Source organism: Rhinoraja longicauda, chromosome 2 (genome assembly GCF_053455715.1).
Source record: "Rhinoraja longicauda isolate Sanriku21f chromosome 2, sRhiLon1.1, whole genome shotgun sequence".
Classification (NCBI taxonomy): domain Eukaryota; kingdom Metazoa; phylum Chordata; class Chondrichthyes; order Rajiformes; family Arhynchobatidae; genus Rhinoraja; species Rhinoraja longicauda.
Window position 1 is genome coordinate 75921950 of NC_135954.1, and position 15796 is coordinate 75937745.

General features: G+C 42.8%; 1 protein-coding gene across 1 annotated transcript in view; it reads left to right on the top strand.

Annotated features, from left to right (window-relative positions):
* The window catches only part of LOC144605936 (rap guanine nucleotide exchange factor 5-like), a 68197-nt gene that overhangs the window by 9597 nt on the left and 42804 nt on the right, over positions 1 to 15796 (top strand). The window contains exons 2-5 of the mRNA XM_078421628.1: positions 6971 to 7069; positions 13253 to 13371; positions 13461 to 13558; positions 15493 to 15523. Coding sequence (XP_078277754.1) covers positions 6971 to 7069; positions 13253 to 13371; positions 13461 to 13558; positions 15493 to 15523 — 347 coding nt within the window. The remainder of the gene's footprint in view (positions 1 to 6970; positions 7070 to 13252; positions 13372 to 13460; positions 13559 to 15492; positions 15524 to 15796) is intronic.

The window sequence follows — 15796 nt, forward strand, 5'->3', positions numbered from 1 at the left end:
CATTAGAAATCAGTCAGCAATTAACTTGAAAGCAGTTGAAGATTCCTTTATGTAGCATTCATGTGTTGTTTTCTTCTATTTCTGAACTTGCATTCTGAACTTGTATTCAGATATGTGAAGTTAATAGTCAGTGTGTGCTGAAGCGCTGAGCTCCAAACTGGCAGCAACGGATACCAATTGGCTTCAGGGTGAACAAGCTTTGCATATTTTCAGTAGACGTTGGTTATGCTTGAGTAAAACTCCCTAAAAGTATGAAATCTGGTATGAATTGTACTACAAATGTGCACATATGCATCAGAAGCCAGTTTTGGAACCAATCAGTAATCTAGAGCTCCAAAATGGGCAGGGGTAAAGTAGATAATACTGTACATTAAATGATTTTGTTGTTGACTGCAACAATTTCAGCTCAGAAACCATTTTGTAACATGTTGTTGTAAATTATAAATTGTTACAATTATGACAGAACAGCAGAAAAAAACACATTAATTTTGCTGCACTCTTAAAAAATGATTGTTCCAATTGAAAAATGTAGAAAATGCCTTTCTATAAGAAATGGAAGACAATAAGATAGACACAAAATGCTGGAGTAACTCGGCGGACAGGCAGCATCTTCAGAAGGGTCTCGACCAGAAACGTCACTCCTTCCTCCTCTCCAGAAATGCTGTCTGTCCCACTGAGTTACTCCAGCATATTTGTGTCTATCTTCGGTTTAAACCAGCATGTGCAGTTCCTTCCTACACAATGGAAGGCAATAAGTATGTTTGGCTGTTCACACACTGGTTAATTGGGATGCCAGTCTCAAGTCACCTTGCTCAGGCTGTGATGAAATTTTGCAGCTCTACAATAATTGAATTTGGACAGGAAGGAACCGAAAGCACATGCTGCAGGGGAGATGGCATATTTATCAAAAACACAGCATTGCATGGGACAAATCTTTCTCCCTCAGGCATTGATTTGGCTTAAGATGATATAATTCAAGGGATTTAGCTAATCTTTTAGGATACAGTTTAGAAAATAAATTCCTATTTCTGGCAAGATACAAATCCTATCATTTTGCCCTGTGCTCGTTTTAGACTGGTAAAGACAAATAATAAGCACAAAATAGTGCTTTCTGTCTCTTTCCAGCTTTGCACAGGATGTTCACACATGTTGGAAAGCACAAACATTTCTCCTAGTGTGCATTCTAGATACAATGCTGGTGCATATTCTTTTTTCCATGCAACATGAGTAATGATAAATAAACTTAAATTATAATTGCCTTCACCTAAGACCATGGAAATGTTTCTGTAGTTTAGTACTATGTTATGTGCATGTTGTCATGTCCTTTGCCAAGATCTGGCATGGTGAGCTAGTCTAGAACATTAGGTCACAGGGGATCCAGGGTGAGCTAGCCAACTGAAAAAATAGTTTGGTAAAGGAGTCAGAGGGTGGTAGTAGAAGGGTCATTTTTTGATTGGATGCCTGTCAGCAGTGGTGTGGTGCAAGGATCTGTGCTCGGTTTCTCTGTTGTTTGTCATCTATGCAAATGATTGGGATGACAATTTGGTAATGTAGTTAACTGAAAAAGGGTTTCAATCTAAAACATCACCTATCCATTCCCTCCACAGTTGCTGACTGACCAGCTGAGCTATTGCTGCACTTTGTATTTTGCTCAAGATTCCAGCACCTGTAGTTCTTTGTGTTTCCTCGTTAATATAGTTAGCAAATTTGCATATTACATCAAAATTGGTTGTATAGTGGGCAATTTAAGTTTATTAAAGGATCTGAACAACTTGGGAAACGGGCTAAGGAATGGCAAATGGAACCGAATACAGGTGCTCCTCAGCTTCCGATGGGGTTCCGCTCCGAGAAACCCATTGGACACTGAAAATATTGTAAGTCAAAATGCATTGTAAAATACACGTGATCACGTGGCCAGAAGTGGGCTGCGGCTTGCTAAGGGGTCGCTGCCATTTGCACCATCGCAAAGTCGAACTATCGCAAGTCAAAACATCGTAAACCAGGGAGCACCTGTACTGACAAGTGTGAGGTGATGCATTTTGGTAAATCTGTTACACTTGCCATAACTCCAGGCACTTGAGACTCTTTCCACACTCCTCTCCTGAGCCATCAGGAGTTACACCTGCATTTAACCTGCTCCCCTAATCTATCACTTGGTATAAATACCTGATATTATCACCAATTGGGTGCTGGCTAACCAGTTCTGCATTGTGTGGGTTCGATAGCAGTTCTGAGTTCTTTCGGATCCTGGTCTATATCTTTTGGTTCCATTTGTGTCTGGATTTTCTTCAGTACTTCTCGGTGAGCCTGCATTTGAGTCCTTTCTGTTTTGGGGCCTCCTGACAGATTAGTTGGCCAGTACGGACTCGGCAGACAATGCTGATCAGCCCGACCGGCACTAGGCCTTGGTGCTCCTAGTTCTGAACCTGAGGATTTACTAGCTTGGTTGTGCAGGGCTGTTCAACTTCAAGGCTCCACTCTTGACACCCATGAGGCTTGAATAGATCAACTTGTAGCGACCATCCAGCAGTTGGCAAACACTGTCAGCCAGGCCAATTCCTTCCGTCCCTGCTGATGTCTCTCCGCCTCCATCCACTTCCAGCTGTATCCAGCCCATTCTGGAACCAGTTCTTCCCACCCCGGAGAGGTACCATGGCGATCCTTCTACCTGCAGGTCATTCCTATCCCAGTGCTCCTTGGTTTGTGAGCTACAACTGTCCCGCTTCAGTGCAGAATGCTCCAACGTAGCCTATGCCATCTCCCTGCTGTCAGGATGTGCTTCAGCCTGGGGTACAGCTGCCTGGGAGAGACAGCTAGACTTCTGCCAGGGCTTTGCCTGTATTTTGGCAGAGCTGAGAAAGATTTTCAACCATCCATTGGTCGGAAGAGAGGCAGAGCAGAAGATGCACCCCTGTGCCTTCTTCTCTCCCTGGCTGAGTGGAATTATGACATTGGCAACAGAGAGCTGCTGGCAAGCAAGCTGGCATTGGAGGAGTGGAGGTATTGGTTGGAGGGCACTGAGCAGCCATTCCAAGTCTGGATGGACCACAAGAACCCGGAGTACCTGCGTTCGGCGAAGTGGCTCAAGCCTGGTGGGCCCTGTTTTGCACTCAGTTTAACTTCACCTTGTCACACTGTCCTGGGTCCAAGAACATCAAGCCCGACTCCCTCTCCCGCCAGTTCAGTTCCGACAAGGACAACGATCCCCATGAACCCATTCTGCCTCCCACCTGCCAGGTGGGCTCCATCACCTGGAAGATCAAGACCACAGTTCACAATGCCCAGCGTCATCACCCATGTCCTGGTTCAGGACCCCCCAATAAGTTATTTGTCCTGGTCTCCGCCCACTCTGAAGTACTCCAGTGGGCCTCATTCCTCTAATCTCGCCTGTCATCCTGGCGTCGGCTGCACCCTCTACCTGCTGGCCAGCGGTTCTGGTGACCCACCGTGGAGACCAATACCCGGTCTTTCATCTCCATCTGCTCTGCCTGTGCACAGAATAAGATGTCCCGTCAGCCCCCCGCTGGTCTCCTTCATCCCCTACCTGTCCCCCGCCGTCCCTGGTCCCACATCGCCCTGGACCATCAACAGCTTGCTTCCGTCCAAGGGTAATACGGTTATTCTTACCATTGTGGTCTGTTTCTCCAAGGCTACTCATTTCCTTCCTCTTCCTAAGCTCCCATCTGCTGTAGAACTCGCTCACCTCATCAGAAATCAGGTCATTAAACTCCATGGTTTCCCTCGAGACGTCGTCTCTGACAGGGGTCCGCAGTTCACCTCACAATTTTGGAAGGCTTTCTGCTCCTTGGTTGGCTCCTTCGCCAGCCTCTCATCTGGGATCCATCCACAATCTAATGGTCAGTCAGAGAGAGCCAACCAGGCCCTGGAGACCACCCTACGTTGCCTGGTGTCCGCCAACCCTACCTCCTGGTCTAGCATATTGGTATGGATCGAATATGCCCACAATTCTCTGCCGAGTTCTGCTACCGGTCTGTCTCCATTCCACTGCTCCCTTGGTTATCAGCCACCTCTGTTCCCAGACCAAGAGGAAGTGGGCTCCATTCCCTCGGCCCAGGAGTTTGTGTGCCGCGGTCGTCAGACCTGGAAGGAGGCCCGTTCTGCCTTGCTCCGCACCTCTTCCAGGTACAGACAACAGGGAGATTGTCACCAGACCACTGCCCCTCGCTACCGCCCTGGTCAGAGGGTATGGCTGTCCACCTGAGATCTCTCCCTCCGCGTTGAGTCCCGTAAGTTGGCACCCCGGTTTATTGGCCCATTCTCGATTCTCAAGATCATTAACCACTCTGCTGTCTGCCTCTTAGACTGCCCCGGTCTATGCGGATTCACCCCACCTTCCACGTGTCCCGGGTTAAGCCTGTGTCCTCCAGCTCCTTGTCTCCCGCTCCTCTGCTACCTCCGCCACCCCGCATCATTGACGGTGGTCCGGTGGACACGGTGAAGCAACTGTTGAAGTCCCGGTGGCGTGGCAGAGGGATCCAGTACCTGGCTGACTGGGAGGGCTACGGTCCAGAGGAGCTGGATTCCTGCCCGTGACATCCTGGACCCCTCCCTGATCCGTGACTTTCATCAGCAGTATCCGGACCAGCCAAAGAGGATGCCAGGAGGCATCTGTGGGAGCGGGGCTCCTGTCACACTTACCACGTCTCCAGACACTTGAGACTCTTTCCAAACTCCTCCCCTGAGCTATTAGGAGTTACACCTGCATTTAATCTGCTCCCTGAATCTTTCACGGTATAAATATCTGTGATCATTACCAATTGGGTGCTGACTAATCAGTTCTGCATTCTGTCGGTTTAGACAATAGACAATAGACAATAGGTGCGGGAGTAGGCCATTCGGCCCTTCGAGCCAGCACCGCCATTCAATGTGATCATGGCTGATCATTCTCAATCAGTACCCCGTTCCTGCTTTCTCCCCATGTGGAGATCTGTCCTTTTTCTTTGCTTCAGCCACTGGACTCCGCATGGGCTTTGCAGCATTGTGTGCTATGTCATTAACCCCTGACTCCGCTATCCTTAAGAGCTCTATCTAGCTCTCTCTTGAATGTATTCAGAGAATTGGCCTCCACTGCCCTCTGAGGCAGAGAATTCCACAGATTCACAACTCTCTGACTAAAAAAGTTTTTCCTCATCTCTGTTTTAAATGGCCTTCCCCTTATTCTTAAACTGTGGCCCCTGGTTCTGGACTCCCCCAACATTGGGAACATGTTTCCTGCCTCTAACCTGTCCAACCCCTTAATAATCTTATACGTTTCGATAAGATCCCCTCTCATCCTTCTAAATTCCAGTGTAAACAAACCTAGTCGCTCCAGTCTTTCAACATAGGACAGTCCCGCCATTCCGGGAATTAACCTAGTAAACCTACGCTGCACGCCCTCAATAGCAAGAATATCCTTCCTCAAATTTGGAGACCAAAACTGCACACAGTACTCCAGGTGTGGTCTCACTAGGGCCCTGTACAACTGCAGAAGGACCTCTTTGCTCCTATACTCAAGTTCTGAGTTCTTTCGGTTCCAGGTCTTTATCTTTTGGTTCCTTTCGTGTCTGGATTTTGGGATGTCTTCAGTGCTTCTTGGTGAGCCTGCATTGGAGTCCTTTCCATTTCGGGGCCTCCTGACAAAATCAAACCAAGTAGGAATTTATTTATACAATAAATGGTAGGACGCTGGTAGGTGTTGTAGAGCTGAGAAACCGAGGGGCACTGGTGCATTGTTCCCTGAAAGTGGTGACTCTAGAGGGCACTTGCTTGCATCAGTAAGAATATTCAGTACAGACATTGGGATGTTATGCTGCAGGTGTACAAGATATTGGTTAGGGCACATTTGGGATATCGTGTGCAGTTCTAGCCCACCTGCTGTAGGAAGGATTTAATTAAATGGAAAGGGTGTGGAAAAGATTTACCAGGATGTTACCAGGACTCAAGAGCTTGAGTTATCAGGGGTGATGAGGTAGGGTGGGATTTTTTCCTTGAAGCATAGGAGGCTGAGGGGTGACCTTGTCATGGTATATAAAATCATGAGAGGCTAAATCAAGAATGGTCACGGTTTTTTTTCCAGGGTAGAGGAGTTCAGAACTCTCCTTATAGGAGAGTGGTGTGCTGTGTTTATGAAACTAGTTGCCAGAGGAAGTTCTAAAGGAACGTACAATGGTGATGTTTAAAAGACATTTATGCAGGTACATGGATAGGATGTGTCTATGCCAAACATGGGCAAATGGGACTAGATGAGCTATAAAACCTGGTTGGCATAGACAAGTTGGGTCAAGGGGCTTGGTTCTATGCTGTGTGACCCCATAACTCTGTGACTCTGTGTACAGTTTTGTTCACCTGAATACACCTTTTGAGTGAATACAAATTATAGTTGATTGCTTGAAGAGTCAAATGGCCCATTCTTGCTCCTATTTCTTATGTTCTTATTTGATGTATCATTACCATAGGGAACTGCCTTACAAGTATATTCAAAATGCATTTTGCATTGCCCACAAAATTGTATCAGACTTGGTAATCGGGTCATTTTATATCTCCCCATGGTCATTTTCATCTACCTGGCATTAATCAAAAACAAATACTTAATAGAACCTCAAACTAACTAAAAACAACCATTATTTGAATAATCCAAGATGTATTACACTTCATCGCTTGGCACTCGGATACGGGATGCAACATAAGCACTTACCAAAAAGTCTTAAGTTAAGAAATGAAGATGTTCTAGCTAAGTACATCTGTGATGAAGGTAAGTTCTGTAATACTGATCCTTTTGGCTTTATTCTTTAACTTTTGCACATGGATTGGTGATTGGGCAGTAGTGATGAATTATGTTGCTGTAGTGTAAAAAATATATTTTGTTTTTAATCATGTTTGCAGGCTCAGTATATCTTGTGTAGTAAATAATTAAATTGCTGCAAGATGTAATGTTGGGACAATTCAGTTTAAAAATAGTTTTCTTTTACAGATATCTTGCTGGACGATTTTCTTCTTACATACACAGTCTTCATGACAACCAGTGACTTGTGCCATGCATTACTGAGGCAATATCCTTTCAGATCTCTACATATACTGGCGAGCAAGTTAGAAGTAGAAGATTATCATGCTTAGAAAAAATATTTTGTGAAAGGACCAAGGCCATGTTGTCCTCATCAACATCTGCATGTCACAGGGAGTGAGGGATCCCTAAAGGACTCTACACATTGCCGCAGCAGAAAAGGTTGCTAGGAAGAGGAGGGAGAAGGTGGGGGACAAGGGACATGGTGAGATAATCTGGCCCATTTAGTTACCATGACATGATTGGTCTCGGACCACTGTAAGGTATCCACTGGTGAAGGGGCCAATGATTAAGCATGCAGCTTAGAAATGATCTGAATGAAGACACTACGATCAGTGAAGGTAGTTGATTGATTTATGCTTTATTGTCACGTGTACTTGGTACAGAGAAATTCTTTGTTTTGCATACAATCCATAAGTATGCAAAGAGTCAAACGTATGGTCATTAAGTTCCACTTATAACTGTGTTAACATAACACAAATTGAAGAAAACACTAGTGATGAATTGAACATTACTTGCATTGAATAGCTGAATTAGTTATAACACGAATTTGATCAAGAAAAACATTAAAAAAGTTATCTAGAAATTATCAAGCTGAAAAACCCCGTCTTGGAATAAAATAGCATAGGGGAAAATATTATGTTTCCATGTAACCTCCTTGCAGCAATCTGACACCATTGTCTCTTCACAGCACAGCTACTACTTTAACCATGTGTGGTCATTGAAATTCACAAACAATCGCTTCTAATGACACTTGTGCAATGATTAGGTACTGAAAAGTGAGATTAACAGACTGTGCACAAGATCGAAATTTGACGTAGCAGATCCTTGAAGTGCTGTTATACGTTCGATATTTGAGTTTGTATAGGTGATTGATGAAGTACATGAAGTTTCCATTTCTCCCGGGAGTGGCGAGAATATGTACAATGTGACCCGTGACATGACATGCAGATGATACAAAAATAGGTGGAAGGACAGGTAGTATAGAGAAAGCAGGGACTCTGAAGAAGGATTTGGACAGGTTGGGAGAGTGGGCAGAGAAGTGACAGATGGAATATAATGTAGGAACGTGTGGAGTCAAGCATTTGTCATGATTGAATGGCGAAGTAGACGATGGGCCGAATGGCCTAATTCTGCTCATATCAGTTATGTCCTTATGGCATCATTGTCTCAATGTCAGTTACACACCCAATGCTGAGGTGAAATGTGTACAGAGGTGCTTGGGCTATTTCTCCAATGGGTTTGATCCACCTAGAAATAACAAAACGCAATAACATCTACAAATGCGTTCAATTTCTAGGCAGTGATTTTTCTGCCCCAATGCTGACAAAATTTTGGATCAACTTTCAGTGTTTACTATGAGGTTGTGACTTGTGGACTGTTATGTCACATTGAGACTGAATTGTCAAAATGTACATGAAAGAATCCTATAATTTTGTGATCAATAATGTAGCAATGGGTCATCTATATTACTATGTGCTGAGAAGTGTGAGGGTAAGGGAGTGAAAAAGTGAGTGAGAGTGAGCAGAGAAGAAACAATACTTGCTAGGTGTCTTTTGCTAACTGCTTTTTTTTCTCCCCAACATCCTTTTGGAAGAAAAAAAAGAAGTCTTGAATGAGATTTATCCACTTTGGTCTGCATTTTCTAATGCTTATCTTTTTGCCACACATGGTTCTCCTTAATGATTTTTTTTTTTTTAAACCTCAAAGTCTGCAAATCTAAAATAAAAATAGAAAATGCTGGAAATTCACAGCTGTTCAGGCTGTATTTGGTTCTCCTGAAAACAGCTATAAAAAGCTCTACGTAATGTTTGAGAAATCTGTGGAAGATTTGTTTGCCAATTTTTTAATCCAGCAGACATGTTTTGTTCGTCTGTAAACCTGCACCATTCTGAAAGAACATTAAGTCAGCAGAAAAACATCAGGCTTCTAATTACCCTAGAAACTCCACTGGCACTCGACAGTCATTGAGGTTTTTTTCTAATGTTTTTAAGTATGATATACGTTTGCCATTTTGGGCACAAAAAGATCCTGCAAAAGGCAATAAAATGAGGAGCAGATTATCTGTTGCCGTGTAGTTCAGTGTTGGAAAAGTAATGGCCAGGAACAAATCCACTGCTCAAATTCAAAGTGGTCTTTTACATTCACTCGATAGAGCGGAGAGTTTAAAGTCCCATTCATAGATCGGTTCGTCCAACAGCCTAACCTGTCTGGACTGGTTCTTAGGTCTCTATTTTTCTGCTGAAGTTCTGAATTAAATTTTAATCCACAACTTTCTGACTCAGAAGTGAGATTCTTAACTGAAAAACAGATGACATGTTTAATAAATCTCACGAAATGCACACTGAGTTAGCAATAGTAAAGAATGTCCTTTAAAAAGCATGCACTTACTTGCCTGTGCATTGGAAAGTAACTAGAAATGTCAGAGTCTTGCAGATTCTCCACTAACATTGTATCATAAGAATTATAAAGAGAATGGTCCTGAAAAAATCATTGGAAGAAAACAAATGCCATAAAATTATTAGATATCAGAGTGAACAGTCATGGAAAAGATATGTATAAATAATCACTGTAAATGAAGATGAATGACAGAAGGGAAATGATGAAAATGGGCAAGAGAACTGAGGAAACAGCTGAGGTCTCATGACCCGAAGTAACTTCCGTCATTCAATGGTTTTCATCTTTTCATCTCTATTTATAAAGAAGCCTGCTGGCAATTCCATTAACTCCAGCACTTAATGGTTTATTTAATTGAGTTTGGCTAAATAATGCAGGGTGTCCAGTTTTTAAGAAGTGGAGTTCTTCATGGAGAATACGGGACTGAAAATCCCCTAAATATCTTTAATTGAGAGCCATTCATGGCAGGACATTACAGTCATGACAGATCATCTATCTGGTTTGAAGTCAGCCAGTACAGCATGAATTTTAAAGGCACGATGCTTTCAGACGAACAAACCTGACAAATTTTACCTCAATTAACCATCTGAATTCAAGTGCAATGATTAGCAATTACAGAAACTGCAATTATTGTTTTGTTTTAATGGTTCTTTCATTTCACATTGTAAAGGCGTGTAGTGGACCATGAATTCAGTAAGCAGCAGTCCCATTGATTGTGCACTAATTTGGTTGGCTTTCTGCAATTTGGGCCAGACATTAATACAGAAAATGCTAAATCTATGAATACCAGTATTCTTTCACTAGTTCAGTTGAAATCGAAATCATGACCATTTCAGAAATTAAGTAATATTAAAAGTGCACTCATGTAAGATTTTACTATGTTATAATTACATTGTTGTCATTGTAGATAGCATAATGCTTTCCGACTTGAACAAACCCAAAAATTACAATGACATATGTAACTGCTGATAACGGGAATCAAGATAAACAAAATGTAAAGAAGACACAAGGAGAGAGGGTTGGAGGGGGAGGAGAGAGCTGTGGGGATAACTACACTGGGGCCAGATTGGTGGAGGAAACCGGGCTGAAGGTGATGTAATCTGGTGGGAAAAGAAGGTAGATGAGAAGGGGAATGGGTGCAATGAGAGGAATGTGTGGGTGATGGGCAGATGTTGTGGGTGAGGAAGAAGCTGGGTGAAGGGTTGGGTGTTGTGGGAAAGAGGGGCTTCATGTGGGAGATTCAGGGTGGATAGAAATACTTGGGAGGGGAGAACAGGTTAACTGAAATGAGTGAATTCAGTGTTCATGCCATTGGCATGTAGATTACTGAGTAGGATTATGAGATACTGTTCCTCAAATTTGTGTTTTACCTCACCCTGGCAGTGGAGGAGGCTGAGGACAGGCAAATGTGGGGATGAGCAGTAGTGAAGTGTGGGAATGGGCAGGAGTAGTGAAATGGCCAGCATCCAACAGTTCTAGATGGCCATGATGGACAGAGTACAAATGCTCGGCAAAGTGGTCACTGAGTGTACTCTTGAGGAAGAGGCCACATCGAGAGCATCTTTTGCATGGACAAGGTTAGAGGAAGTGCAAGTGAATATCTGTCTCACCTGGAAGGGCTGATTGTGTCCCTGGATATTGGTGAGGGTGGAGGAGTAGGGAGAGGGGTTGCTCATCCTGCAGTTGCAGGGGAAAATACCTGGGGTGGGGGACGGACAGTTGAGGAGGGAGGAGTGGACCGGAGAGTCATGGAGAGAGTGGTCCTTGTGGAAAGTAGGGACGGGTCTGGAGGGGAAGAGGTGCCAGGTGATGGGTCTGTGCAGTAGCTGGCAGTCAATAGCCTGTAGATGGGAAACTGCCTGACCATCTGCATCTGAAAAAAACAAATGATAGGAAATAAAGAGAGATGAAGGCTTTCTTTCCCTTTTTTACTCTTGACTATGAAATTGTGCAGTTGTGACATGTTTTGATATTTTAAGCTAGTGTAATGTCTGAAAAAATAATAGTTATTGAATCTTAAACTTTAATGCTCACAGTTTAGTGTTCACAGGATTCCCCCAGTATCTTGATTAAAAACATTGCATTGAGGAACTGAACTGAAAGCCCTAAATCTGATCTCTGATCACTACTTTGTATTTGGTCACAAATGGTTAACATGTGTATTACTACTTTCAGCAAAAGGGCAGAGAGAAAATCAATTAAAGATTCCAATTATCACAGATAGTTAATGCAGAGAAAGCAGCTGAGTGTCTGAGAAAAACATCAGGTTGTGCCAGTGTGTCTTGAATTTTGAAGAGTGTTTTGCTCACTGATAATAAGTCATGCAGCAATAATATTTAATATTTTAAGATAACAAACTGTGGTGATCAAAATACAAGAAAATGTCCAGCGGATCATGCAATTTAGCATTTTGAACTCAATACTGCAAAACCCCTTGGAATAAATGAGATAAGCATTAGGGACTGGATTTGTTGGAGAGCAAATTTACCTTCCTCAGCATTTACTGCAGAATAGCTGTACATTAATCTTGTAACTGCATTTCACAATTTAACAGCCCCTGAGAAGACGGTGTGCACAAAATTAGTGGCAGGAAATCTACTAGTTCCTTCAGACTCATTGATATCAGAGCAGTTATTAAATCATTTGTGGTTCCCACTGGCAAGGTCATTATTGCAGTAGAACTCTTCTCAAAAAGATAAGCGGAGCACTCGATTTAATAGCAAAGCTTGTAAATTAAATTTGTTGTAACTGCAGAGAGTTTTGCAATCAATTTAAAGTAAGATGGTGCAATTGATTTAGGATATCATTGATGGATACTACAAGATAGATAAGGCTTGAAACGTTATCTTCCACCTTTGGACTCTCATCAGTGCAATGAAAGATCATCAAGTCCTTTGTACTGCTGGATACCTGAAGGGCACTAGCACTACTTTGTGGATCATCTTTCCTCATGGACTCATTATAATAGCTCTTCATTTTTTAACATTTACTCAACTGATGGATACCACTAAAAAAACATTTTTATTGCAATGCCTACTTGCCCTCAAGCGGGTAGTGGTGAATTGAATTATGTCCGTGCCCATGTTTGCTTCGCTGCCACATCCATCAATACTTTCCTTTCGCCATCCTGAAAAGTGATTTGGAATAACCGATAAAATGATGAATGGGAATGATGTGATTCTATTGCAATATGTAGACAAAATGAGGGAAGAATAGTGAAACTGGGGAATCATAACTCGAATCTTTGAAAAACTACATATTCATCAGCTGCTATTCAGGAACTAGATTGAAAAATTTCAGCCAGAAAATTAAACAAAAACTAGACCAAGTGGACCCGTTGGGCCCAAACCTCTCCTGCATTTGTGCAGCACCCTCTCCTCTCCCTCCCTACCCCCCTCTCTCCTCCCCTCCCCCCCATTCCATCCCCCTCAACCCCTCTTATCCTCCCCCCCTCCATTCCTCCCCCCCCCTCCTTCCCTAGGAGATAGATTTAAACTTTAAATGTGAATAACTTTAAAAATATAACACCGATTTCAATGAAACTTCTTCCATTAGCACCAAAGGGTTGTCAGTGAGCAAGGTGGGCCTAAAATTGTTGCACTATCGTGTACCGTTTTGGCTGTAGTTGAGGAACCAACAAACAAACGAGAGTTTTAGTATATAGATTAAACAAATCGTAACTAGTACAAACACACAACCTGACAATTTGCTCTAAAGTTGTGACATTTTTTAAACCACTATGGTGTTTTCCTTGATTGAAAGCTACATATTGTTCTCAGACACATGCTGAAAAACAAGGAGACTTGAAAAACAGCTTGTACCAAAAGCGTAAAGTTCTGCGTATTGTGTCACAGTGGGTCTATCTTTACCGGACATTATTACGCGAAGATGAAAATACTAAATTGGTTTTTAAGGTAGGGTATTTTAAAATTTCTAAAATATTTTGTATTTTATTTACAGTCTTCATCAACTAACATGTAATGCTTATCCTTTTGTGCTACAGAACCTTTATAGGCGTGTGCTGGATGATCTTTTTGAGTACCCGAGTTTGGAGAAAGATTTGAAAGCACTCCAGAGCCTGTTTCGAACACCTCGCAGACAGTGAGTATGACAGACATGCATGTCCTGTCTAGTGCTGCTCTATTTACTGCTCTTGATGTTCATGCAGTTAACAGGATGTGACTGTTAATGTACTGATTATGGGAGCAGAAAGAGGAGAATTATGATACATGAGGCACTCATTCCAGGACAACATGCTGCCAACAGAATACTGACAACCTTTGTTTGGTGATATTTACTACCCACTGGCTTGATACAGAATTTCCTGGAATGAATATGCATGCTTGTGTATTAAACTTGCTCCGGGCGCGCACTTGGCCCAAGTTCCGGACTGCTAATTCCAGTCCACATGTGGCCAATGTTCTTGACCTCCGACTTCAGCCAAACACCCGGTTGATGTTGCCAACCTAGTTCCAGTCACACACCCTGTCCCTATTCATGATGGCTGGCTCTGTCCGCACACATAGCCCATGCTTCTGACCTCTGCTTTGGCTGCATACACCTATCCAATGTTGCAGGCCACTGACTCAATATAACAAAAGCAGCTGGAAGATAACTCACCTGTGCCTTCTGATACTAAAGTGTGTCCTACTCCAATGCCAACAAATCTTATATGGCAGTGGAGCTAATCTTTAGGGCTAATGGGGAAACTGTTCACCCAACAGTGAATATACTTCACAGCCAAGGTCTCCCAGTAGTCAAATGCAATATGCAGATGCTGCTTGCATTTCTGCACATTCAGATGCCATGCTCAGATGTCAAGCTCCTAGCTTCATTCCTACATGAAGACCTCAATTGTGGCACAAAACTCATGGTCTGCCAGGCAGCTGTGATCCCTGCCTGCCTCTATGCTTCAGAGACATGGACAACAGAGCCCTTAAAATATGCCCCCAAACCCTATCTCTGCAAAGTACTCCAAATTCACTGGAGGGATAACCAAACCAACATCAATCATAGAGTCATACAGCATAGAAACAAACAGGTGTCTGAAGAAGGGTCTCGACCCGAAACATTACCCATCCCTTCTCGTCAGAGATGCTGCCTGTCCCGCTGATTTACTCTAACATATTGTGTCTATCTTCGATAGAAACAGGCCCTTTGGCCCAACTTGCTCATACCCATCTAACTAGTCCTGCTTGCGTTTGGCCCATATCCTTCTAAACCTTTTCTATCCGTGTACCGGTCCAAATGATTTTTTAAATTATAAAAAGCAGCCTCAACTACCTTATCTGGCAACTGTTTCTGTATACCAATCACCCTTGTGCAAAAAAAATCGCTCCTCAAGTTCTTATTACATTTTTCCCCCCCCTCACCTTAAACCTATGTCCCCTGGTTCTTGATTCCCGTACTCTGCATAAAAGACTTTGTGCATTTACCCCACCTATTTCTCTCACTGAGGAAAGATGGTGTTGAGCTGGAAAAGGTGTAGAAAAAATTTACAAGGATTTTTCCAGGATTCGAGGGCCTGTGCTATAGGGAGAGGTTGAGCAGGCTAGGACTTTATTCCTTGGTGCGCAGGAGGTCGAGGGATGATCTTATAGAGGTGTACAAGATCATGAGAGGAGTAGGTAGGGTAAATGCACAATCTTTTCCCAGAGTAGGGGAATTGAGAACAAAATTACATAGATTTAAGGTAAGATTTAATAGGAACCTGTGAGGTAAGTTTTTTTACACTAAGATTTAGTGGGCATGTAGAATGAGCTGCCGGATTAGGTACTTGAGGCAGGCACTAGGATAATGTTTAAGATACATAAGGACAGGTACAGATAGAATAGGTTCAGAGGGAAATGTGCCAAAAGCAGATAGGTGGAACTGGTGTAGATGGGGCATGTTGGTCGGCATGGGTCAAGGGCCTGTTTCTACACTTGGTGCAAGTTAACTGGCTACCCTCTGGACATAATGTATGCAAAACTGTATAAGCAAGAAAAGGATATTTGAAGTAGCATTTTGTTTAAATTCATTTATTTTTGTTTCAGCACCATTGATGACTGTTCACTGCACAAGAAGGTAATTTTTTAATGATTTATTTAAGATTGAAGCGTTTTAGCATTCTTTCGCAAGACTGAAAATAATTGGATAACTAATAATATCTTTCTCCAAAATATAATGATGGTGGTGTTACCCCATGCACCACATTCATTCTTTCAAGGGTGAAGTCAGGTAGAATAGATTGCTACAGGGGAGCAAAGAGGGTCTTCTCATTTAACATTTTTAACATCATCAATGATTTATCAAGATGTATATAATAGACAATAGACAATAGGTGCAGGAGGAGGCCAT